Here is a 26,271-nt window from a genome sequence, read left to right as displayed (position 1 = left end):
TAATCCTGAGACCATTTACTTGATCCTAATGCAAATAATCCAATTAGTTTGATTTTATAATTCCATGCTTCTATCTTAATGGTTTTATGTTTATTGAGAGTCTCTTAAAGCAAAAACAAATTTTGGAAAAATATAAATAAGGTAGTACAATCAAAATGAGTTTATTCAAAGTTTCTCTAGAAATTGGATAAGCTACAATTTGAACATTATAACTATATTAATAAATTATAACCATATGAATATTATCCATTAAGCAAAGCAAATATATACAATATACTTATCTTGGATGCTATTAAATACCTTTCAAAAGGGGTAAATTTGGGCTGCGTTTTTAGGACTGCTTTCAGCTAAACTGTGTTAAGAGTCAGGGGATTCTGTTTCTGACATACACCATGCTTCACTTTCTCATCAATGCATTTCTGTGAGACTTGGTTCTGTTCTGCTCTTTTACAGGCTGTGTGTGAAGAAACACTAAAGACTGGGCCTCAAGTGGGTCTTTTTCTAGATGCAGTCGTTTTTGGAGGAGAAGACTTTCGAGCAAGCATAGGTGTCAAAGAATTGTGTGTGTGTGTGTGTGTGTGTGTTTGTGTGTGTCTATTTTTTTCTGCCCCTTAGGAATGGACATTTACATGACAATGTATATTTGCCAACCATGATAATGGTTTTTCATGACAATGGAATGGGACAATACTTCCTGATAATTTAGGGCCTCTGTAGCTGTCCTGCTTCCAGAACACCATATTATTACTTCTGTTCATTTATAAAATACATAACTAAAAAAAGCCTGTTGCAGCCTCAGGCATGCTCAGGAATATACGGCACCTACTTTGCTCCTAATAAATATGTGAACAACCCCACTGTTGCTTAAATATTTTGTTTTCACATCAGTCTGAGGGCTGTCTGACTGTAATTTAAGGCAATTTCACATTTGCCTTAGTGAATTGTTTTCTATATTATATGTAGTATGTAAATATTATTTAAAATAGACCTTAAATTTCTCTTAAAATATATTTCAGAACTCTTATCACTGAGTATTTACTGAGACACTGTGCTGGTTTTCACTGATTCTCACCATCCCTGGAGCACTGGACTCGAGGTGTCGGGTATTTGTCTAACTAGAGACTCAGGCATTTAGAAAAGAGACCAAGGCCACAGGTTCTGAAAGCCTTTTCAGAACCACAGCCACAGTGACCTGCATGCAGACAGGCACGTTCCCTGACCAGTGAGTGTCATGGTCCAAATATAAACAGTGACCCGCCCCCCTCACCCCAACAGGATGAAAAAAGGAATTTGTTATAATATCAGTCTTTCCAGGAGACTTTTGTGTATCTAACAGTTCAGACACACTTTTTGCCTCCCTCAAAATGAGATCCCTTCCATTTCTGCAAGTTCTCCATCCAAACCCTGAAGCAGAAGTATTTGGCTTAGAACCTCAGTTAGGACAGGGCATTGCAACCACAGCACACGCGATTCTGTGCTCAGTGTGAGAAGTTAACTGTTTCCCTGCACGGCTGCTTGGCCGCCTTTCGTGGTGCTATCTTTGCACTGACATTTTCAGGCAATGGTAAGAAGGAAAAAAAAAATGTATCAGGAGTCACTTGTGACCCTGAATCTACCTCCTGAGGCAGGGGAGGGGCCTTTTCTTAATGCTTGTAGAAGCCACTATATTGAAAGGTGCCTTGCCAGTTAAACAGACACGTATGACATTTACCTTTGCCTCCACAAATCCCTCTCTTCGTTTATATTTGAATAATGATTTTGCTCAGGAGCAATTCCCAGGGAGACATAGATGTCTTTACAAACTGAGTTTTTATAATAACTGTCTGGGTTTGGTTTCCCAAGCTAAAGCCTCCTTTTTCTGTCAACCTCCCATTTTCAGGAGCAACAAGTAGTAAAGACACCCAGGATATTCTCTACGCCCGACAAAAGATCGTTGTCATAGCGAAGGCCTTTGGTCTGCAAGCCATAGATCTGGTGTACATTGACTTTCGAGATGGAGATGGGCTTCTTAGACAGTCGAGAGAAGGAGCTGCAATGGGCTTCACTGGTATGATTCTTAATGATGTCTCAGAAAACAGTGTCTAGATTAGCAAGCATTCCAGAAAAACTGAAATTTAACCAGAAACTACTATTTCTAATGTCATCAGATAGCTCATATACTTATTCCACTATTTGAGATATGAAAAAGCCATGCAGGGCAAAAACCAGCCAAGCACACTGTCATGTTTTTCTTTGGCTCTGCAAGTCAAAAATAAATCACTTGTTTTAATTTCTCTTTATATGAGTTACCATCTTTTCTCTGTCCTCTAAATTTTTTTGTTGCAGTTTTGGCTGGCCCGAGGGGAGCGATGAGGCTGTTACAGAAGTGTTTTTGAGTGAATTGCCATAAAAATTTCAGTTGCTAGATAGAAGAAAAATATCCTAAAATATTAACTCATTTCTGAAAAATGTTGGTGATGCTGTCTTTGATTTGTTGGTTTACTCATGACTAGTTTTTGTTTTTCTGCCACTTCCAGCCCCTCCCACCTCTCAGTAAGTATCTATGCACCTGGCAACACCTGCGGGCAGCGGCTGGCACTAGGGTCAGCAGGTCCCTTGCAGTTCGGTCTGGGGCACAGGCAGGCATCTGGTGATTGCTGTACCCGATTACACAGACCCCATGAGCCAGAAAGCAACCGCAAATTGTGTTTTTCCAACACAAATATATTTTTTGAAAAACTACAATAGGATTCCATGCACAAACACATGTGCAGTTACATACACACACACACACACACACACACACACACACACACACACACACACACACGTGCTGGCAACCATGGAAAAAAACACCGTAGGCTCTTGTTTTTGTGATGAAAGTTCTAAGAATATTAGTATCAGAAATGTACTCAAGTAATAAAGAATAGAGACAAGCATCCTGATATCCCTTTTATAAATATTTTTGAAATGTACCTAGTTAGGGGTTACTGATAGAAATATTTCATAAAGTGGCCTTAAATGTAAAAACATCTTAAGGGATGATGACTTAACCTGAAATAAAAATGGAAAGACTTAAGAAGCAATTTTAGTTATATTAACAAGTTATATTAGAATTAGAGCTCTGACATTTGTTTTTGTGTTTTTAACATAAAGAGCTGAAATATCCCCTCCAATTTTTAAATGAATAAATAAATGTGATCCTTTCTAGATAAATATTTTTCAATGATCTGTACTATTATTAAATGAATTCCCCCCTATGTTTCGCAGTGATTGAGAAAGAAAGGACTCCCTCTACCACATCCATGGGCTGTGCTTGTCGCTGGCTCTTTCCAACGACTGGTTAGGATGTGGCCCAAATGGAAAAGTTGGAGAAAAACTCCATGAAATTTATCTAATAGACCCTGATGTTGTTGGCCCAAAATGTGTGGCATTGGCTGCCAGGCAGCCAGATGTTGCTCTCAAATGGGAACTCATTCAATAAAAAAGAGAAAGCATTGACTTGACACTGGCCTCTCTCCCCATCACTCAGTACAAGCAGGGTTTCCCCAGCCTCCTCTGGGGTAAATGTTTGCTCCAGAACTTCTAAGGGAGCTTGAGAGTCTCTCCACGATACAGCACTGAATTAAATTGGTCCCTAATTCAATCGCAGAAGACAAGCTATTTCAAATCAGGTTTAAATTTCTAGACTGTGCCCAGCTCAGCACGAGGAGCTTATGGACCTGGCACTATTGTTTCTCCACAACAGGGAGTATTAAATAGCAAAAAAAAAAAAAGAAAGAAAGAAAGAAAGAAAAAAAAAAGGAAAAGAAAAGAAAAAGAAAAAAAAGAGAAAATGGAAGCGGGGACAATGGGAGCAGGGAGGGCACAGGCCCATTGTACACGCACGTGAACGAGGCGGTGAACCAGGGAGCCACACTCCACAGCCCTGCTGCAATTTTTAGAGGGAAGGTCTTTGTTGCCCTAATTATATTTCTACAAACCAACAAAAGGTAATCAATCTGATAATGAGATGGGAGATTATTTGTAGTAGTTTTTCTTTAAAAATGCCTTTAAAATGAGTATTTTAGACCACTCATGATCTGTTTGTCCTAGTTGTTTGGCATTTAATTGCCATACCTTGGGCTTTGCATAAGAAGAGGGGAACAGAAGTAATAAAAAGAAGCAAAGGAAAAAAGGAAGAGAGGGAAGAAGGGAGGGAGGAAAGAAGGAAGGAAAGAAGAAAGGAAGGAAGGAAAGAACACATGCCCTATCTGAAGCAGGTAGTTGAAATGTTTAAAATCCAATCAAAGTATTGTGTTATCCATAACACTGATAAGGAAGACTAAAGATTTCCTGTGCTTTTAAAAATTATGTATTTTTTAATGAGTTGTAGTTTTTAAAAGTTAGCTATAGTTTCTTTTCTGTGGTCATTGTTTCACAGGGTCACAATCATGTAGATTGATGTTAAATCAATGCATTGGATGTGTAATGGCCATTAACTTTTGGTTTCTTTTTATTAAAAAATTCCTAAACTAAATCTTGGAATAAAGCTTTAACAGCTGACTTAGTCATTCCAGTTACTCCAGTACTACATGCTGAGAAGAAAGATTATAAATATGAAGCACTATGGGTTTTCTTCTTTTTTGCAATCTATTGTAGAAGACAAAAACGACACCATCATACAGTTACCTAAAAGACTTGGCAGGTATTGATTTAAAGCACGATATATCAAGTGGTACTGTAACAAGGATTTCATGGTCATCAATTTTAATGTCTTCCAATTTTGCACCCTCTCAGTAACTTGTCAATAACAACTCTTCTGTATAAAATATTTGCTCCGTTCCCACATGGCATTAAAGTCTGTGATACAGTTGTTGGAATACATGAGATGCAACAAAAGAGAGCATCACATATGAATGTTCATAAATTTTCTAAAACCTAACACATATCTTAAAATTAGCCTCATTACTAAAATGTAGGTCCTTGAGAGCTATCAGTAATTTCACAGTATTTTAGGTAGTTTATGTTTGCTCCTCAAATTATAATGCCTGTACCTAGAAGTTCCCATGAAATCTGGCTTTTTACACATCAGTGTAAATTATGCACATAAATTATGAAATTCAGGGCTAACAATTAGTAGGAAATGACTACCAGAACTGACATCCTTTATTAATAATATTGTAACAACTATTAGATTACTTAAATATAATCTCAATGTCTACTATTGAAAACAGCTCTCATTTGTCATCACTCATGTTATTTGGTCCCAGAAATTATTCCTCAAATAATTTAAAGAATCTGTATTTATATAAGTTTTTAGTGTTTTATTAGTATGCTGACAGATAAGAATGAAATAGCAAACATGAGGATGTTTTAATTATGCCATTGTAAAGAAAAATATTGTTACATTATCTACTTAAACTGTTTTTCACAAAACATTTAAGAAAATTTTGTAAACATTGTCCTTTTTTCTATTTGATAGAATAATGACAGTAACAGGAATTGGCATTTTATAAAACATCAAGAATATAATTTGTATTGGCTAAATGTTAAAACAACTATTTCAAAAGCAAAGCCAATTGATATGCTAACAAATATATTTAGCAGAGTAAATGATCATTAAGTGTACATTCATTTTTAAAGAGCCAAATATGTCTATAACCTTATCATGTAATAAAATATAATCTCATCATTATTATAACATTAAATTATGTTGCATTTTATTAATGACCTAATTAGATTCCACACTTCCCTGATTGTTAAATTGTTTTTTTAACGACTGCCTGATTTCACAGAATCCTGTGACTCCTATCTTTTGTATGATGTTTTTATTTAAAATCCTTCAACTTCAGAAAGAATCATAAATCTTTTTGGAAGATGATATTTCTACAGAAATAAGATTTCTTGTGGGCTACTTAAGACACTATAAAGGGGGAAGTACCCGGACTTCATTCTAGAAGCCAAAAGGGAAAATCTGGATATATTTTTAGATAGACAAACTTTCTGTAATTTTCTATTTAAAAAATTTTAAATGGATTATAATCTAGAGACCACAGTGTTCAAATCTGCTGTCTAGCTTACTATACTGAATAAAATATTTTCATTGAAATCCAATTTTCTGTTAGGAGTTAGAAATGATGAATTATGTTCACCTAAAAGAAAATTAAATATATTATTATAAGACAGCATTTGATATTAGTATAGTTGTAACATCTGCTTCTGTAAGCTTTATGAAAACTGACAATGTCTAAAAGAAATCATGGAAGGTGGCATAATCTTACAAAGTAAGCAAAAGACAACTTATACAATTTAAGAGAATTCTCATTTAACTTTTTCTACTTCAGTTAAAGATAATCGCTCTGATTTGCAGACATTACCCTTTAAAGTCCCAGCCAAAGCAGTTATTCAACGAGCTGCCTAGTCAATCCACCTGTAACTAAAAATTAGAGATTATCTGCACTAAAGTGGCATTTCTATAGGATCGGAAACACAATTACTTCCGTGGTTGTATTTGTTATGTGGTATTCTGGAAAAACCTGTCTGATTGCAGTTTTTGTTTTGTTTTTTTGTTTTGTTTTCTAAAACCAAAGAAAATTCTAATTTTGCTATTTAACATACAGTCTATGAGGCATTCAGAAACCTCACTTGGTAGAAACATTTCGTTTAAACAACTGCTTGTTGTTTGGTGGTTCTGGTGTTATTAATCTTCTTGTAGGTAAGCAGGTGATCCACCCTAACCAAATTGCCGTGGTCCAGGAGCAGTTTTCTCCTTCCCCTGAAAAAATTAAGTGGGCTGAAGAACTGATTGCTGCCTTTAAAGAACATCAGCAATTAGGAAAGGTAAATGTTTTGTTAATGCCTTGGGTGAAAGTGGTGTTTAAAATACCATGGGGAAGAATGAAAAAATATACATTATTTGAATGGTTTAAGAAAACTCACTGTATTTGGGGAGAGCTGGAAGAGGGGGAGGGAACAACATTCATCAGTGAGAAAATTGCTTAAGGTAGATTTGCCCTGCCCATGTTCCTAAATATTTCACTAACTGGCTATCAAGTCTCTCATTTTATTCTTTTCATAAAATGTATTGACAGCCTTAGAGAAAATAGAAGTCTGTTTAGTTTTTCTCTATAGACTTCGATGCAGCATTCATATGAAAATAATTTTAGATCAAAGTGAGAACAAGCTGTAATGAAATAAACACAGTTTGACCAAATGGTTCTTGTGGAGGAAAGAAATAAATTTCAAGTTATTTTAATTTGGGGGAAAAAAAGTACAAAAAATCTCCTCTGGTTTAGTCATTTAAGAGTGGGAGGTTGTATATGTGTTCGTACCAATTTCTGGACCTGAGATTTGGATGGAATGGGAAGCAAATTAACACTGGAGTACGGTTGTTCCTAATTTAGTGCATCATTGAGCCTCGCGTTTCCTGCTCTGTGGGTTTCTGCTATGTAAATATTGCAGTGGTAATGCACAATCTGTCTCCACTTTGTGCCAGTAACACTTAAATTAGGTGTCGCCTGAAGGAAGATTTTATGCTAGTTGCAGCATTGTCAGTTAATTATCTTAAAGGTTATTTGCAATAATACCGTTTGCCTCTTTTTAAGAGGCTAGGAGGGAAAGTTACATTTATAAATCTATCCTAGAGGTAATCTCTGAACTCAGCCTTGTGACTTCCAGAAGGAGTGAAGTTTTGATACCTCCGATGCAAAATTACTCAGGAGAGAAAGAATATTGAAAAATTATTAAGGTTCTAAATGTTAAACATTTTCCCCTACAAAAAAAAAAAAGAAGAAGAAAGAAAAGAATTGGCCTTCAGTGTGAACCTGTGACATCCATATATCCATGTGAGAAGTGTCCCTTGCACTTTTCACTGACAGCCAGAACACCTGAAAATCCCAGGACTTGCCAAAGTGGATAACAGTATTAAATGGGTCACTCCCTAAGGATGGCTGCCTTCAACCCCGACCATGCACACATGCTCACACTCACACACTGGCAAGGTTCATCTTTGCACAAATTCACACTTAACATCCAAAGGCAGAATATGTGACATTGGAAACATCTGATTTGGACTTACACCAATTTCATGATAAATAGCATCCTTTCATTTCACATCAGCAGTAACCATCAAAAAATAATGCATTTTATAGAAAAATATTTTTAAGTCAACATTGTGTTTTATGTCCATTTCTATGTCTTAGCCCCAAAATAAAGACACATCCCCCCCATGAATAAATACAGATATCTACCTAGGGAGAAGAGCCATGGACTCTCTCATTCACACATGCAAATAACTCCATCCACTCCCCTCTCTCTCACACTTGCCCATGCACAGACACACTAAATGCTCTACCTATCTGCTGTGTACCTTATGCCAGCTGAAGATATACACGTGATAAACACTTCCTAGTGAAATAGTAAACTGAGGCAGCATATGGACCATTAAAACGACAGAGTTCCAGGCTGCACTAGCACTGCCTCCATGACATGTCCAAACTAGGTTTTACATTGGGTAGCAGCATCAAAGGAGGCCACTTGGCATTATAACAGATAGGAGTATGGGAGAGGTTACCCTAAATTTCAGTAGCCAGCAAACAAAAGTCAAACCAGAAACACATGCTTTTCTGGCATTTAAGTTCTTGAATGAGGAAAACTACCTTTTTCCCATTGTATCTTGAAAAGTGTTGTTCCCAGGGAAAATTGTCCCAAAGTTACCCATGCGTTTTGATGATGGCAACTTAAATGTTAAATTCTGAACTGGGTTTTTTTTGTTTTTTTAAAAATAAGAAATACCCTCTTGTTGGGGTATAAGCTTGTACAACAGTGTGGCAGGATGGCTTTTCTTAACACAGAACCATAGAAATTAGAGCAGAGGGGACTAACTATTAGGTAATTTCTTCCCTGCCCCATTCATGGAGGTTTGTTTCCTACAGCAAATTCTCCTGGTGCTTTGTCCAGCAAGGTTGAAATGATTCAAGTAATGGGGCTTCCAGTAGGGACATATGGTTATTTTATCCAGTTAGCATGTTTCTTTCACTTTGCCTATAAACTGGCTGGTCACAAAAATTGGATCTGCAGGTAGGTGACTCTGGGTCTTGAGGGGATCTTGGGGTTTAAATAATGTGGGTTCTGTTTGTAAAGATTTCATATAAATAGGTTGCTCAGTTGTATAAAGTATTGCTTCCGACAAACATCTAATCTGTTTTATTTCAAATGTGAATCACTAATGAAAACATGAACCTTCAGATACTTGTCCAAAGCACAGATGACTGTCTCAAAGATGGGAAACTGATGGTTTGTGTCCTAGTGAGACATCATAAATTTCTAAAAGACCTTTTTTTACCCTCTGATGAAATTTTCATTCAAGTAATGCTTTTAAGTAGAAATGACCCAAGAAGACAAAGTTACATATCTTTGCCTTTCTCTACTTCTTCCTGTCCTATCTTAAATCATATTCTGCCCCAAAGACCAAAGGTATAGCTGAAGTTCATAGCTAATGCTGGGTCAATTTGTGTTGTCTATAGTAGTAATGATGATGATGATGATTATTCAAAAATAAAAGTTCTACCTTTTCTTTCTGTCCTCTCCAAATGACAAAATTCAGGGGATTACTTAGATCATGAGCAGCTAGATTACTGGGGGTCTGGTCTTTGGTGTCACAGAATTTTTTTTGTTTCATTTTAATTAAAAGTCCTAATGAAATTAAAAAGTTTAAAGTCCTTAGTGTCATGTTGGGTGAAAAACACTTCACATAAAAACAAATAATCATCAGTTCATATAATCTATCACTATTTGGCAGGTAGTGATACGTGCGGCTGCTTTGTGTCAGGAAACTGAAAGATATTTTCAGGCTAAAGAATTTTGCCTGGCACAGCAGTCCCCACTAATAAGAATCAAGGCTACAGACTCATATTAGGGACTCCAGGTTATCTTCTCTTATTAAAATTTGTTGGAAATTTTATTAACTATTCCACAAATCTATGCTACTATGTTAATTCCCATAAACTATTTTTAATTTAGCTGATATCAGTTGTGAGGTCTACATCCACAATATTAATGAAACTGACTCTTTCTTCCTTCCAGTAAAATGTGTTTTGAGATATAACCTGCTTGTCATTTAGTTTCAAATTATTTGGTAAAATACTTTAGACAGGATTAATCATTTCCATATGATTTGTTTTAAATTTATAAAGGATTTTCTTAAAAGTTAATTCCATTTTTTGTCATTTTTTTATAATGTGATTCCAATAATATTTGAAAATTCTTTTTGGGGGGGATCTTTTGCTCTTTTTTTATTGCTAAATGTTTTTTTAATTTCAGAAGATTACAGGGATACAAATGTTTTGGTTATAATGGATTGTTTTTGTACTGCTTGAGTCAAAGTGAAAATTGTTAATTCAAAACTGAATTTAGTATTCCTTATTAAAGAAATATGACTTTATCAGTTTTTTATTAAGAATTTTACATAGGATGAAAATTGGTTAGTTAAAATGAAAACATCTCAAGTAAATAGTTAATATTAACTGATATCAATAGAAATTATAATTTGTGTATAAATACAGCTTACAGATTTTTACAACATATATACATTCAAGTATTATGATCTCACATCTTTCTTATGAACTTAATGCTAATTTTTTCTCTTTCCAAATTCAGTAATACTTCTTAGGCAAAAATGACAGCTAAAGGAAACAGTTGCTTTTTTTCAGTGATCACTAATCACAGGAAATCTTAATATAAACATTTACCATTTCTTTCCAAATGGAGACTCTGACAGAAAAATGTGAAGGAATAGCAAAATGTATAACATGTGATAGAATTTTAATGGTACTTTGCTAGAATATTCATATTTCTGCAGTATCTGGCTACACATACAGCTTTGCTTAATTTTTAGTTTTCCAAACACTCTGTTTTATTCATGACTATATGTAAGTGCTTTATTTGATTTTGGAAGGATTTCACTTTTTCAATATTTTCCATTCATTATAGCTTCACAAGCTGGCCAAAGACCAAGGAAGGGGAGTGTTCATCTTTAAATCCTAGGTTCAGTTAACAATTATAAAGGTTAAAAACAAGGTCACTACCTGCCATAACAACTGTAAATATCACACATAACTGAAACATTCTAATTTCACTCATGACAGAACAAAAGTGCAAATTAATAAGCACATCCTCTACTGGAGTATAAGTTTGGAATTTATAAAAGAAAGAAAAAAGAGTTTTTTCCTCCTTATGTAAGTCTTTTCATTTAGAAAATTTACAAACAGTTAATAAGTTCCCCCCCCCCCCATTGAAAGCAAATAATTTTCATAGGTATCTGATTTCGGCTCGCACACCTTTCATTTGTGTTTCCAAACGCAGGGCTTTACAAAAGAAATACTGTTTGTTCCAGATGGCCTTCTAGAAGGCTCCCTGAGAGAACTCAGGAGAAGTCTCTCTAGCCAAAAATATTGTTTCCGCTTATTCAAGTGCCAGAAATCCCACTGCCACTCTTTCACGCAGATCACATAAACCATCTAAAGATTTGGTTGTTGTCTTTGTCAGCTGAAAGGGTTGCTTCCACTAATAGACGGCAATGTATCCTCACACACCCATCAGCCCCCACCAGCAGCCTTCCCCCTGGATTTGTAAGCAGAAACACTAAAATCAGAACCCAGCCATGTCTGGTAAAAGTGAAAGATGAAGGAACATAACTCTACTTTTGAGATTCTTAGTAACTGCATTTTTCCCTTTATTTCCTTGTTCATTTAATATTTTCAGAACTATATGCCATAATTTTGACTTTAAAAAGTCCAGTTCTTAGAAAAACTGAGAGTCTGCCAGTGGTGACTTTAAGATTGGTTTGATTAACACCAAATTGCAAATTTTTAAACATTTAAAGCAAAGTAATGAAATTCTAGTGCTGATCATGTCCTATTTCACGTTTTTATAGTGGCAAGTGACTGGCTCACAGTATTAGAGGATAAGAGTTTTTTTAAAGTAGGTTAACTCTGGTATCTTTTAAAATTGGTTGCCTTGTCCTTAATTTATAACACATTCTTAAGGCTATTTTAATGAAAATATGTTTTATTCTGGTTTATATTTCTCAGGATTTTTTCCCCTCAATTGCAGTTTTTAAAAATGTCATTCTTTTAGCTGGATGAAATCTCAGAAATCTTCTAGTCAAATCCCTTCAGTTTATAAAACCCCAGCAAGGGTTCAGAAATTGCCCAATGTCACTCCTGGCCAAGGTGGTGATAGAACTGTCACCAGAACTAGGGCTCAGTTTGTAAATAAAGATATGACTATAGTTAGCATTAATGTGGTTTTAATTGGGTTTCAATGAATACCCACACTAATGACCAAAACAAGATAGAGCCTTAAAAGTATTTAGTAACAAAGTATAAATTTGGGTATTTCCAATGAATATCTTTTGTTGAGCATGAGCAGAAACTGACGAGGAAGGAAAGAACCCGGAGTGTCCGTGTGCCTTCCCAGTGTTCCCCGCCGTCACGCTGTCCTTCCCACGCCGCTCCCTCCTAATCAGTGCTGCCCTGTCTGTGTCCCCCAGGAAGGCTTCTTGGCTCTGTTCACTGCAGACCCCACTCCCTGTTATTCGTTCCCATTTGTTCAGTCTCCCAAAGTGGACTGGATGCTCCCAGGGGAGGTGGGGGAGCCCTTGGCAAAGAGGACAGAGATAGCCCAGAGCTCAGTTTCCCCTCACTCAGAGGATGGGTAACCAAGGTCATGTTCTCAGTGCCGTCTGTGCCAGCACAAACACGCGTGGCTCGCGGTGTCTGGGACCGCAGGATCCAAGTGAGGGCTGAGAAAGAATCGTTTTGCTCCTTGAACGTCCTTCTCTCTTTCCCTCTTCCTCTGTTTCCCCCTCTGATGTACAGGGCTGTATGTATGTTCTTCCTGTTCCTCCCTCATTCTCCTTTCCCCGAATTCTTTGTCTCCTCTTTTTCTGTACATCTTTCTTTCTCACCACCTCATCTCCCCACTCTCCCTCCATCCCTCGCCTGCTCTCCTTTAGCTGATTATAACTGAGAAGTTCAGAGCATCCCTTTAATTTGTTTGTTGTATTTATTAAAGAATTGTGTCATTCTTTTTTATATTAAAGTTAGGTAAATGGAATTTTTATTTTATTAAAAATATAAGTCAAGCGTTTCTGTAATTCTCTAGTTTTTTCCACTTTTGGTTAGTGGGCCTCAGAAAAAAGTGAGGCAATTTCTCACCACTCCCCTAGAGAATAAAGAATTCTCTCTGTACCAGATACCTCCCCTGCAGTAGCTCGGACAGAAATAGGTACACAACACATTGTGTAGAAACTACTTAGCAAACTGATTCCCAAATTCCTGACAGTGCTAAAAAGAAATATTCTGTATGCTTTTAACAGTATATACAAATACTTTTGCTGCCTTCTAGAAAAATTGAAGGAAAATTTTTTTCATCAGTTACTTCATCAGTTTTTATTCATCAGTTGTACTGTGAAAAATGTATCAGTATTTTAGTAAATCTTTCAAAGTGTCTTCTAGTTAGTGTCAGCTCATTTAGATTTGTTTTCCAAAGAAAGAATAAACGTACAGTATCTAAGATAGAGGAATTTTAGTATTCTTGGTCTTAGCTGCAAACTGCTATAAATGACATTCATTGTCTACTTTGCTCATAGGCAATAGTAGCTTAAATTTGAAGTGAAATATTTAAAATTAAATAAAAATATTTAAACATTTGGCCTGTTACACATTTATCTGGGCTTTAAAAATAAAAAAAATTTAAACAAGATTTCTAGTTTCAAAAAGAAATCTGAGATGGAGGTGATAGTTGCAGAAGTCTATATAATTACTAAAAAATCAACAAATTATACACTTACGATGGGTGAATTTTATGGTATGCAAATTATACTTCAATAAAGCCATTTAAAAAACTGAGAAAATTAAGCACAAAATGAATTTGCTAGCAAATGTGATAACTCCTTTAGATTTTAATATGCTTATAAATCCAATTGTTTTCACCCCACTAGATAGCTTTCTACATGCAGACTTGGCTTGATTTTTCCAGATTTCCTTATCAAAAAGTATTTAAAATAAAGACTTGTCTATTCCTGTCTGATCATTCTGCCTAAATATTTTTTTAAGATAAATCTTGCTGCCTACATGTTGTAGGCTCTGAAAAGAGTTTTAAAAGTGAAGGCACTCTTAGTCTCCTCAATTAGTTTTTAAAGTAAGGATGGGACAGGTGAGGTGGCTCACACCTGTAATCCTAGCACTTTGGGAGGCTGAGGCAGGAGGATTGCTTGAGGCCTGGAGTTCAAGACCAGCCTGAGCAAAAGTGAGACCCTGTCTTTACTAAAAATAGAAAGATTAGCCAGGCACGGTGGCATACAACTGTAGTGCCAGCTACTCGGGAGGCTGAGGCAGGAGGATCGCTTGAGTTCAGGAGTTGGAGGTTGCAATGAGCTATGATGATGCCACTGTACTCTAGCCCAGGTGACAGAGTGAGACTCTGTATCAAAAATAAATAAATAAAATAAAGTAAGGTTGGCTCTGGTCCACTGAGACCCTCCATCTGGGCAAGTAGGTGACTCAGTGCTGGTCCTGTATTAAAATAATTGGCGCAAACATTCACCTCAGATCTCCTCCCTTCTGTTCTGTGCCTCAACCTTTATTGCCTCACTCCTACCAAACCCATCTTCCAGTCCTTCTAGTCTTGTCTTTGACGTCCTGAAACTCTTGCTAAAGGCCCCAAATTAATCTTACCAAGTATAACACACAAATCCTTCCGTTTTCCATGTAGGGCTAAAGCTAAATAATTTCATGCTTTCTTTTTATTTTATTTATTTATTTTTTGAGACAGAGTCTCACTCTGTCACCCGGGCCCAGAGTGCCGTGGCGTCAGCCTAGCTCACAGCAACCTCAGACTCCTGGGCTCGAGCGATCCTCCTGCCTCAGCCTCCTGGGTAGCTGGGACTACAGGCACACGCCACCATGCCCAGCTAATTTTTTCTGTTTTTAGTTGTTTGGCTAATTTCTTTCTTTTTTAGTAGAGATGGGGTCTCACTCTTGCTCAGGCTGGTCTTGAACTCCTGAGCTCAAGCGATCCTCCCTCCCGGAGTGCTAGGATTACAGGTGTGAGCCACCACAAGCAAGGGCCTATGGTTTCTTTTTAAAAAGAAAAATGTTAATGCTGTCTATTCATTTTACACATCCACTCAAATTCCCACATTCCAAGGAATTTCCTCCTTTTTAACAAATGCATCTGGCCATTCCTCTTCCCTACACCTCTTCCTTTTCCTGTCCGCCACCTGCTGAAAAGATTCTGTCCTCTGTCCAGTGCCGCCTCCACTGTAAAGCGGGCTCCCAACTGCAGATCACCTCCATTTGATTATATCTCCTCCAGCTGATATTCTAAATTTTTAAATTCTTTAAAATGTATTTGTTTTCCTGCTGATGTTCTGCCAAATATATAGCACACCTGAGTCTAGCTTCTTAAAAAGATGAATATATCTGTGATTTATAAGAGTTTAGTGGGGGAGGAAGCTGCAGGCATGAGTCTGCCTCTACTCATTGTATTTTCAAAAAGACTGATGTCTCTCAAACTCTTGCAGCTCTCAAAGCTACTCTGAAATCATAAAATCTGGTTATAATTCCAATGCTCTGCTTCTTACTGGGCCTTTCTGGGATAAGTGGGATTAAAAAAATCTAACAGTAACGGTAGTACTAGTGGCACTGGTGGCAGTGATCATGGTCGTGGTAATAGTAATCAGAGGAGAAATTACAGTACCGGTAACGGCAGTGGTGGCAGGCACGGCAGTGGTATGTCACGGCAGTGGTGACAACAGTGGTGGCGGCAGCAGTAACACCTCCCATTTGCTGAGAGCCACTGTGTGACAGCCCATTACTCACGTTATTCAATCCTCACAAGAACCCTGCAAGAGAGGCAGTGCTACCCCCATTTTACAGATAAAGAAACTGAGGCTGAGCAGTGTGACTCTACTGGCTGTGGACTGCACAGCTAGGAGAAGGCATTCCTGGATTCAAATTCAGGTGTGGCTGAGCCCAAAGCCCACGTTCCTAACGTCGGCACCAAGCCGCCTCAAAGGGTAAAACTCAGAAAAAACCAAGACCCTTTTCCTCTGGGTGGCTTTGTTACCCTTTCATTCCAGCCACAGATACTGAATGCCACCCCAGAGAGTTTCCTATCTCTGTTTGGCGGAAAGTCACAGAGGGGCTGCATGGAGAGATGGTCCCCAGTGTCCTCCGAGGCCAGCACTGGCCTGGCAGGTAGCACTGCACCTGGAGCACGGGCGGCTCCGGACGGCTACGGGGACGGCAGGGCAGGCTGGAAGGGAGAAGGAGCTTCTCCAGGCTTTTCCACCTTTCGGAATTGGAAGAAGAATCCACTAAGCTGCCCAGGGAACAGGGTCCCCCACACCCCACACCCCACACCCTCCCTGGGCCTGTGCTCCCAGGCAGGCACCGAGGGCCTTCCCGAGCGCTCGCCGTGCTGCTCCGGCCCAGTCTTTCCCCAGCTCCCCAGTCAGGTGCAAAACCAACCCCTTCAGATACTCCGACTGGTACATTCTTATGAATCATTTAAAGGGCGTCCCCACCAAAGGCCACGGAATGTCATCTGTCTGAATTCCAGTGATAGTGGTAACGACAGATTAGCACAATGTGAATTGTCCCTGTTGAATGACTTCAGTTGAACTTTCAGAAATTTCACGTAGAGATACATTAGCATCTGTAAATTATCTGGCAATAGGAATAAATGGCTGCTGAATTTTAATTCAAAATATTATTAAAATATCTAGCAAATTATCACTATAATTTAAAGTGTTAAAAAAAGAAAAATATATTCTCTATTTCCCAAGTCTTCAGTAATATTCTTTTACTATCTTCATGACAATTCTTAAAGATGTTTTTCCATCAAAGGGTTACTGATATTCAGAAGCATATACAAGGATCAAATGTCACTGCCTTTAATCTTTCTGACAAATGCTTTGAGTGTTTTGAAGACTTAAAATGTCACTCACACATTGTATTAGTGAATTTCAGTATTTCTGATATCATAATAATTATAGTAAGAGCTTTCAAGTGGAAACTCAGGCTGAAATTGTTACATTTCAGTTTTTCCCAAATTCAGTTGTTAAAATTGCATTTTCACATGTTTGCTTATCTGGACATTACCTATGCATTGTTATTTTTTTCAGCCTCATCCTAAGTAGTGTCTCTGAAATAACAGTTTATATAACATTAGTTATTTTGTATAAATAACATCAAAATACAACTAAAAACACATAGTATATACAAAATAAGTGTATAACTGCACTAAAATTTTTTTCTATAAGCATCTCAAATGCCACAATTATCAGCCCTACTTGGGGTACACTGATTAGTGGCAAGAGTTTAAGATTTGGTGTGAAAAGCCTTAGATCCTAGTCCTGGTCTCCTCCTAAGTTCCTTTACAAGGTTAACTGATACCTAACCCCAGTTTTTGCTTCTGTGACACAGATAATCATGCCTTCCCTACTACAAGTGAGAAAAGGTCTTTGAAAGTATATTGTAATAGTATAAAGTACTATCAAATGAAACCTCTCTTTTTTTTGTAAGGGGTCCTCCTAATAACATTGCCCTCCTCCAATACTCCAGGGTTACTGAGGGACAAGTTACCTGGAGTATAGGCTGTAGTTGTTACGGGGATCTGCATATTTCCTCCTCAAGGGAACATTACCTCCTTTTTTCCCCACCTCCACCTGCTCCACTGGTACCCAGAGAGCCAGTGCTGGGCAAGGCCAGGGTGGTCCATGCATCATGGTCCCACTTGGAAATACGGCTGGGCTGGGCCTGGCCAGCTCATCACTTTCCCATTGTCAGATCCTCAGCCACCTCTGGACAGAGGAAAAATGCCTAGAATGGCAGAAAGTAAACAAGTTGGTCAGCTTCCTCCCCTTGGGATCCAGGTAGGAGCAAGTCTGGGTCCACCAGTGCAGGCAGCCAGAACAGAGGAATGCCACCGGGTTTCAGTCCCGCTTCATCTAGCAGGGATTAGGTCTTTATGTGCTTTGTCATAAGGAAAGTCGAGCACCTAATGAGTAGCAGAACCAATATTTTTAAATGTCTCTCTTCCAGATTGCTTTAATTTAGACTAGATTAGGCTCCTTTTCCTCAGGCTCTAGAGAAACCCTTTCAGCCACAGACAGAGCCTCAGAAAGATCCAGTGTCTCACACTGTGCTCTCCTTCATTGGGCCTGTGTGTTGAGTCACTGGCGACCAGAGACACAGGGGCTCCTGCACAGCAGAGAAGGCCAACGCCATGCACACTTCTCTACGTGCATCCCTGACCTTCTAAACCTGGCTTCCCGATATCTGTTCCTGGAAGCCCTTCCCTGGCCAAACCACCCCAATTTTCATGGTTCCTTCTCTCTGCAGCTCCTTGGCCCTTAAGCACCACAAATGTGACATACTTGCTTGCACTTTAACTGTTAGTCATTTGCACGCGTTAACCTGACCCTAATCCAACATTATAATTTCTGGGGTCAGCCACTGTGTCCTCCCAGAGGCTCAGCAAGTGTTGGCCATCGACCAGTGAATATTACCAGGCCCGGGGCATAGGAAGACATGCAGATGAGGGGGAGGTGAGGGTGAGATAGCAGCTGGAAAGGCTGTGGGAGACCAGGGGCGATCCTGTCCTTCCATCACTTGCCCCTCGGTCACCCAGCTCAGGCCCCACAAAAGAGCCGAGCTCCACTTAGAGCCATCGTGTGCTGTCTCTCTTCTGCCCCCTCCGCTGGTCAGCTGCCGCCCCGTAACATCTCAGTGTGAACATCGTGTCCTTCAGGAAGCCACCTCTGGCCAGGTCAGGTCCCCTGTGGAATGTCTCGTACCACAATTGCTTTGTGAGCACACACACTCACTCATAAGTACATGATCATTCCCATAGTTGTCTGTGTGATGTCTCTGCCCCCAACGCCATTAGACCGGAAGCTCCACCTGGTCAGGGACCATGTCTGCCTTGTTCCCTGCTGGGGTAAGTCCCAGGGCCTAATGTGTGCCAGGTACACACCAGGCCCTGAGTCCGTGTCGGATGGGAAATGAGCTAATGGTCACGGGTATGAACCTGGGGGTCCTGCACAGCTTGGTGGGGTGGGGAAGCAAAGCACCAGGTCCCTGGGACCCATCAGGATGGCACTCACTGCACATATCCAGGTGACTTAGGGACCTAGCAGCCATGTGCAGTAGCAAAGCTGTGCCCAAACATGGTCCCTTCCTAAGGTCCAAAATGGAAGAGAAAAATGACCCAAGTCACTAACTATGGAACCTCTGTCTCCCTGTCTGGGCAAGCTGGTGTTGCTGCTCTTTGCTTTGTTTTCTTTAGTCATTTTCATCATCACCGGGTCAGTGGTCACAGAGCATCTCCTACCTACCTGGCATGTACAGGGTGCTGGGTCCCAGGGGTTCAAAGGCATGTAGGGCCTGGCTCCTGCCCTCAGGGGCCTCAGAGCACGGTGAGAAAGACAGCAGTGTAAACAAGAAATTACCATAGTGGGGCAAGGGCTGTACCAGGAGGCTGTATACGGAAAGGCAGGCGAGAGATCAGCTCTACCAGGGAGGCCTAGAAACACTTCCCAGAGGTGGCATCTCCTGGCATCTTGGAGCATCAGGAGTTTGCCAGGCAGACAGGGAAAAGGCCTTCAGAGAAGGGAAGAGCATGGGGCAGGGGGTGTGCGTGTGTGTTGGGGGACAGAGCTGATCTCCCCATGCGGAGCCTTGGGGTCTCCACCAAGGAGACTGCACTTGGCCATGTCAGTCCAAAGAAAGCCAAGGCAGAGTTAAAGCAAATGAATGACCCCATCAGGCCTGTCGTAGAAAGACAATAGCAAGACCCCAGTCCGGAAAGAGCCACTCCCAGACAGACACCCCACACTCTCCCCGTGACACTGTGTCTGCCAGCCTTGGAGCCGGGCGGCCTCCTCACTGAGCAACCAAACTTACATCCCTAGAACAAATGTCACAACCAAACTATGAGGGAACCAAGGCCACTACAGGGCCTGTCCAAGGATCTTCCACGTGGGACAGGTTGAAAGTAGGAAAGAACAATGAAACAGTGCCCACACGGGGGTCTCTGGGAGCACCGTCCTCCCCCTCCTCTGAGGAGTGTCAAGGCGCAGCTGGCTTTGTTAGTGGGAAGAGCCACATCACAGGGGGTCACGGCGGGGGCTGAGACATTTAGTGAGTACAGGGCGCAACCAAGATCTTGAAGAGAAATTTGATAACGGCCAACCCTAAGAGTTAGGAATTCACTGGGCACTGTGGCGAGGTAAATCATTCATTGAGCAAAGGACTTAGCACCACATAGGAAAAGGGTCTCGCCCTAAAAATAAGGACTGTCACAACTGTACCCAAATATTGTCATTAATACTGACAGAGAAATCTCTCTCTTAGGGAGTCACAGCAACACCATCATCAGAACGTGCCAGAGAGAACTCCCTGAATGCCCAAAGAAGTTATTTGAAAACAAAGTGAGTAGGGAAAGAATAGGATCAATTTGTGATTTATAGAAAATTAATCTTTTAGGTCTATGTGGAAAAAAATTAAGTACTAAGTACCAAGAATGGAAAATGTATGAATATTCCCTATAGATGCGATTACTGTTGTCATCATTTGCCATCATTATCAACACTCTTGCCATCAGATGGTAAGTCAGATCCTCCTCATGAAGAACTTCAGGGTCTGACAAAGCCCATGTTATTTCAATGCATATCTTATCACCAGGCGCTGAGCGAGGTGTTAGAGAAACTACATCTCAGTAGTCATTGTCCTTCCTCTGCAGAGAGTGCGTGTGCTATGGTGATCTTGCCCCTCACCGCCAGGAGTCTGAAATCACAGACATGTGCATAGTAAGATGTGCCAAAGGGATTGACCAGGGACTGATTACAACAGATGACGCAATAGGAAATTGTTGAATAAAAGCCCATTGCGTATGGAGCTCCACGGCAACTCTGATGTTGTGCTAGGTCCAACACCAGCCTGTGTGTACAGCGCACAGAGATGATCCTGATTGGGAAAGAGCCCTTAGATCTTTCCTGTGCTCACCACCCTGGCCTTTTCTCTAATTCTTGTTGCATTTTGTGGCTCTCTGATTCTTTTCTTCCCTTCCCCTCCAGCGAACTGTAAGCTCCTGAGGGCAGGTCAAGTCTTACCCTCTTATTATCCCAAGTGACTCACTGAGGTTGTGACGACCCAGAGGAGCTGCTCAGTCCACACTCAATGGATGAATGATGACTAAGCACATTCAGTTCTTAGGCATCTGGGAGATGACTTATAAGAGAGGCATCATTTACAAAAGGCTAGCAGAGGACTCTTCACTTTATACACCTGCATTTCAAAGCTGGCCTAGCCATTTCTACCCAGAGGAGCTAAAACACAGAGGTTCTTAAACTTGAATGTACATTAGAATCAGCCAGAGGATTCCTGGTCAACCTCCAGGCTTTCTGCATAAACCATGTAGAATTAGACTGAGGGATCTGCTTTTTTTTTTTTTTTTTTTTTGAGACAGAGTCTCACTCTTGTTGCCTGTGCTAAGAACACAATGACATAATCATCATAGCTTCCTGCAACCTCCAACTCCTGGGCTCAAGTGATCCTTCCTCCTTAGCCTCCTGAGTAGCTGGGACTACAGGCATATGCCACCATGCCAGGCTAATTTTTCTACTTTTTGCAGAGACAGGGTCTCTCCCTTGCCCAGGCTGGTCTTGAACTCCTGGCCTCAAGTGATCCTCACAGCTTGGCCTCCCAAAGTGCTAGGATTACAGGCATGAGCCACGCGCCTGACCTTTACCCACATTCTATTCTTACTAGCTATAGGGCAGACTTGCACAAGTTTCTTAAGCTCGCCATGCCTCAGTTTCCTCAGTTATAAAGTGGGGATGGACACAAACTCATAGAGACAGAAAGTAGAATAGAGGCAGAAATAGGGAGTTTTTGTTCAGTGGGTACCGAGTTTTAGTTTTGCAAGATGGAAAAGTTCTGGAGATCTGTTGCAAAACAAGGGGAACACATTTAACACTACTGAACTGTACACTTAAAAATGGTTAATAGGAAAAAGAAATGGCTAATAGGGTAAAGTTTTTGTTGTGTGTTTTCACAACTAAAAGAAGGAAAAAATGTTAATGGGGATGGGTAATAGTGTCTACTTCAAAGTGCTGTTGTGAGCATTCCATGAAATCAAGCATGTGAAGTGCCAGGCACAGGCCCTGGACTAGTAACTGCTAAAGAAATTACATCTATTATTATTGTAGTAGTCATGGTTGTTAAAGAATTTAACCATGAATAAGTTACTATTTAAAGGTGTTTTAAACAAAATTATAGTCTGAATCTTCAAGGGGATGCTTTTTGAAATGGTATGCTTTTCAGGAAAGCACTGGGCTGTGAGGCTGTAACTTATCTATCATCACTCAGTAAGGAATATTTCAAACCTTTCTTTTTGACAAACTACATTTTTCCAAATCCTGACCAATAGACCATTTACCTTTCACACATAGATCCATATGTGAAGAAGCCAACCATATTATAGGTTGACACGTGAAAGCCTGAGGATGTTCATATCAGACAATCTAATTCTTAACACCAAATCCTCAATTTGAGATGAAGGAAACATAGAACAGAAATGTTAAATTTTGTTTTCCACTTTAAGCTTAATAAAGGAAATCAAGCAAAAGCTGCCACCATGGAAGAAAGAAATGATCTCCCTGTCTTGAAAAACTACATGAAGCATTTTTCATCTTTGATGTGCATGTGGAACCCAGCGCAGACTTGGGAACATGGCATAGACCCAAAGCCATCATTTGGATTCTCTGCACATCATTTTGATTTCATGTGCATCTATGCTAATTTCGTCTCCCCAGCCTATTATTTAAGCCTTAGCAGGACAGATGTGCTGTTTTACAAGGCCATAATCCACTTGGTGGGCGGATAACCAAGAGGCCTTTGGTCTTCGTCATTTACTCCACTAAGAAAACTAGACGACTGCCTTTGTAAAACAGAATGTGACCCACGCACGCCATGTAACACCAACCCACGGGACCTCCTCGGAACTTCTAACCAAATTCATAAAATTCATCCTGGTCACAGAGATGACCAAAATCAGCTCTAGGCTGAGTGGAATTAGGCAAAGGCCAATATGGGAGCACAAACAGTAAAAATGACACAGTTGGGAAGTGACTTACAGTACAGGATTTTAGGCCACACCAGTATTCACATGAATCAAACTTATTCTAAGGCTGAGATTAGGCACTACTGGTAGAAATTCCAATCCTAGGGGGCTTTTAGATCTCTCTTGATTGAAAGATAAATTCCAGAGTCATTGCTAAGAATCCCCCGCCCACATTTTTTTTCCTCCATCCTATGTGTAACGATAAGGGACCACCCCACAGCCCTATCCCAGAAGCCCTGAATACGGACAGCACCGACTGTTGAGACGGTACTTGTGAAATCCAGACCTGGGCTGCGGTATCTGCAAAGGGACTGTCATCAGCAGGGATTAGGACTGCTCCAGCCCACCTCCAGATCTCAAAAGACTGCCTGCTCCCCACTCACACCAGCATCCCTGCCAACAGGTAGAAGGAAGAAGAATTAAGATGATTGTATGCAGCAAAAAGAAGTAACTAAAAGAACCTAAATAACCAGACATTAACTTCGGGTTCTGAGCGTGCTGCTTTCTGTCCATTTAATTTTTCTTTTTCTGATGCACTGAAGAAACTACCTTATTATCTTAACATGGGGGTCTCTGAGGAAGGCTCGAAGTTCTGAGACCCAAGTATTAGCCCCAGCTCTAACTTTTCCTAGTCACGTGACCTTAGAAGATCACTTAACTATTCTAGGCCTCAGTTTCCTCATCTAGAGCAGGGCTTAGGTCACATGACACAATCAATAAGCATTCATAGAAGGTTACAAAATGAATCTGTAAAACAGGAATGTACCAGGAGATCTCAGAAATGCTTTCCAGGATTAACATTCAACTGACCTATGATTTCTTTGTGACAGGCTCACATCCCTGGTAATTCTAATCCTCTTCTGCCAGCATGCACCAACAGATTCACCTCTGTACTCGGTGCAATCCAACCTTGCACCTTCTCATCACCTTATAGTGTTACCCCTCAATTATGTTACAGCAAGAAGCAAGCATTTTGCTATTAGCCTGATCATACAATTATTTTTTTAAGCAATAATCAGTTGCCAGCATATATAGTCCTGCATTTAAAGTTCTATGCAGTATTTCAAAAACCTATATGAGGAAGTATTTAAATTTTCCTTCCATAGTTGTTTTCCACTTGATTTCAAGAGTTAAATGAACAGTTTCCCATATTTTGTGTCTGATGTGTTTTTCTTCTTCATTAAAATGCTTAAGGTTTTTTTTTTCCTCTTCAAGAGGAAAAAAGAAATCTTTCCCCTGCAATTTACTTTGGCTTTCTCAAAAGTTGGGTAGGAAAGTCAGTATAATTCAGGTGGAATCTAAAATGTTCTTGTTGTACAAGCGTGCACAGAAAGGAAGCCTATAATTGCCGCGCTTTCTTTCAGGAAGTTTGTATTCTCTGTTTTCCAGGGAGCCTTTACTTTCCAAGGGAGTATGATCGACATGCCATTACTGAAGCAGGCCCAGAACATTGTTACGCTTGCCACATCCATCAAGGAAAAATGATCTGGTAAATGAAGCTCTCATCAGGTGGGCTGAACATATACAGTGGGTTTCTTAAAGACAAACCATAATACACAAGGCAACTTGTTAGTATGCTGGATTGGGACCTGACTCCATTTACAGTTCATGGTAATCATGATTTTTTTGTTGTTGTCTTACTGGCCAGTTACTCCTCTAAAAGTGAACTTTTTCCTTTTTGGGTCCAAGCTTATGATTTTGTTAATAATGCATTATAAATGTGATGTGTGATTTCACTGGGAGACAAAATGACAGGGAAAGATGCACTGTGAGGGGAAGTTAGGTCTTTAATGAAACAGACCTTTCTTGAATATACATAGTCCCTGTCCCCTTCTTATGTGAGTTAATGTCTCCCACGTTGTTCATTTGTACAGTGACACCACAAATAATTTTAAGAAAGGCAAGGTCTTTAAAAAATAATAACAGAATTAAGAGGTCATGTCTGTTTCACTAGTAATCTGCTAAAACAACAGAGATGACATAGAAAAACTTACAAAGTATTATATTGGCTCATAACGCTATCTTCTAAAAATAAGGTTTCAAAACTGATCACTCTTAACCTCCACCCCCAAGACGAAACATCCGCATCCTGGATGATGAATACCAAAGCTCTCACCCTGGGCAAATGCTCTGGGTCAACAGTTAGCCGGCAGTTAAAAAATAAATGTGCAGAAACACAAGACCGTCCATTCTCCCCCTTTCTTTTCCCGTTTAACTGTTTGCCATTGAGGCCATTTCCCCCTGTAAATGTATGGCCCGGACAGGACTCCCTCAGCCATAAACTTGTAGTGTCTAAGACACAATGCCACGAGCTGGCGCATGTGGCCCCTGCGAGATTTGCATCACATTAGAGATGCTGCTGCAGGTCAGATGGGTGGTGTGGTTAACGGGCTTAGTAAAGCTGTTTTGAAGAGGTTAACCCAGCTTGTAGTAAGGGTAAATAAACATAACAACCAGCCATTGTTCCCTATTCAGCATGTACTCTTATATTGAAGGCTAAAGGGTATTGAAGCTGCGGAGGATCAACTTGTGCTTGCCAGAGGACGCCAATGAAGTTTGAAACACCAACAATCAGAGATTTTGTTTCTGTTCCTCATTAAATCATGAGCTTTTGTGCCGAGACTCTGGACGACTGTTCTTTAAGAAATTAACAGAATGGGAAGTTTTAAACTCTACACCAACCTTTTCATGACCTACACAGCAGCAACGCTGCTACTCTTAGACAAACACCGCAGGGAAGGCTGTTCTGTTTATTTAAATTTGTAAATAGAAAACAGTTGTTTTTTATTTTCATTTTTTTACCTCCTCCTATGCCCTTTTTGATTATTCCCTACATGGCCCCTAGTGTGTGCCCCAACCAGGGGTCTACTTTTCCCCACTTCTCCCAGTTCCTACAGGAAACCCAGGAGGTGAGTCGAGTTGAGGGTTAGATTCAAGGAGAGGCACCATCACCTCAAAGCAAAGTCCAGAGTCCCACCACTGTCATGCACCCCTGCCCACCGCGGTGCACGGCAGGGAGGGCAGGAAGGGGAAGATCCAGTTCCCACAGGCATGTGGAGGGAACCGGATCCAGACTGGATGGTTCTGGGGAGACACATTCTTGGGACTAATGTTCCC

The 26,271-nt window shown here is 40.1% G+C and overlaps 1 protein-coding gene across 1 annotated transcript in view; it reads left to right on the top strand.

The window, feature by feature from the left end:
- Positions 1-25,776, top strand: part of CLYBL (citramalyl-CoA lyase) — a 96,359-nt gene extending 70,583 nt beyond the window's left edge. The window contains exons 4-8 of the mRNA XM_045567219.1: positions 454-547; positions 1,880-2,047; positions 6,677-6,801; positions 24,544-24,643; positions 25,650-25,776. Of these exons, the coding sequence (XP_045423175.1) occupies positions 454-547; positions 1,880-2,047; positions 6,677-6,801; positions 24,544-24,639 (483 nt within the window). The 3' untranslated portion in view covers positions 24,640-24,643; positions 25,650-25,776. The remainder of the gene's footprint in view (positions 1-453; positions 548-1,879; positions 2,048-6,676; positions 6,802-24,543; positions 24,644-25,649) is intronic.
- Positions 25,777-26,271: the final 495 nt, after the last annotated feature.

Source organism: Lemur catta, chromosome 13, assembly GCF_020740605.2.
Source record: "Lemur catta isolate mLemCat1 chromosome 13, mLemCat1.pri, whole genome shotgun sequence".
Classification (NCBI taxonomy): domain Eukaryota; kingdom Metazoa; phylum Chordata; class Mammalia; order Primates; family Lemuridae; genus Lemur; species Lemur catta.
This window is presented reverse-complemented; position numbering and strand designations above follow the sequence as displayed.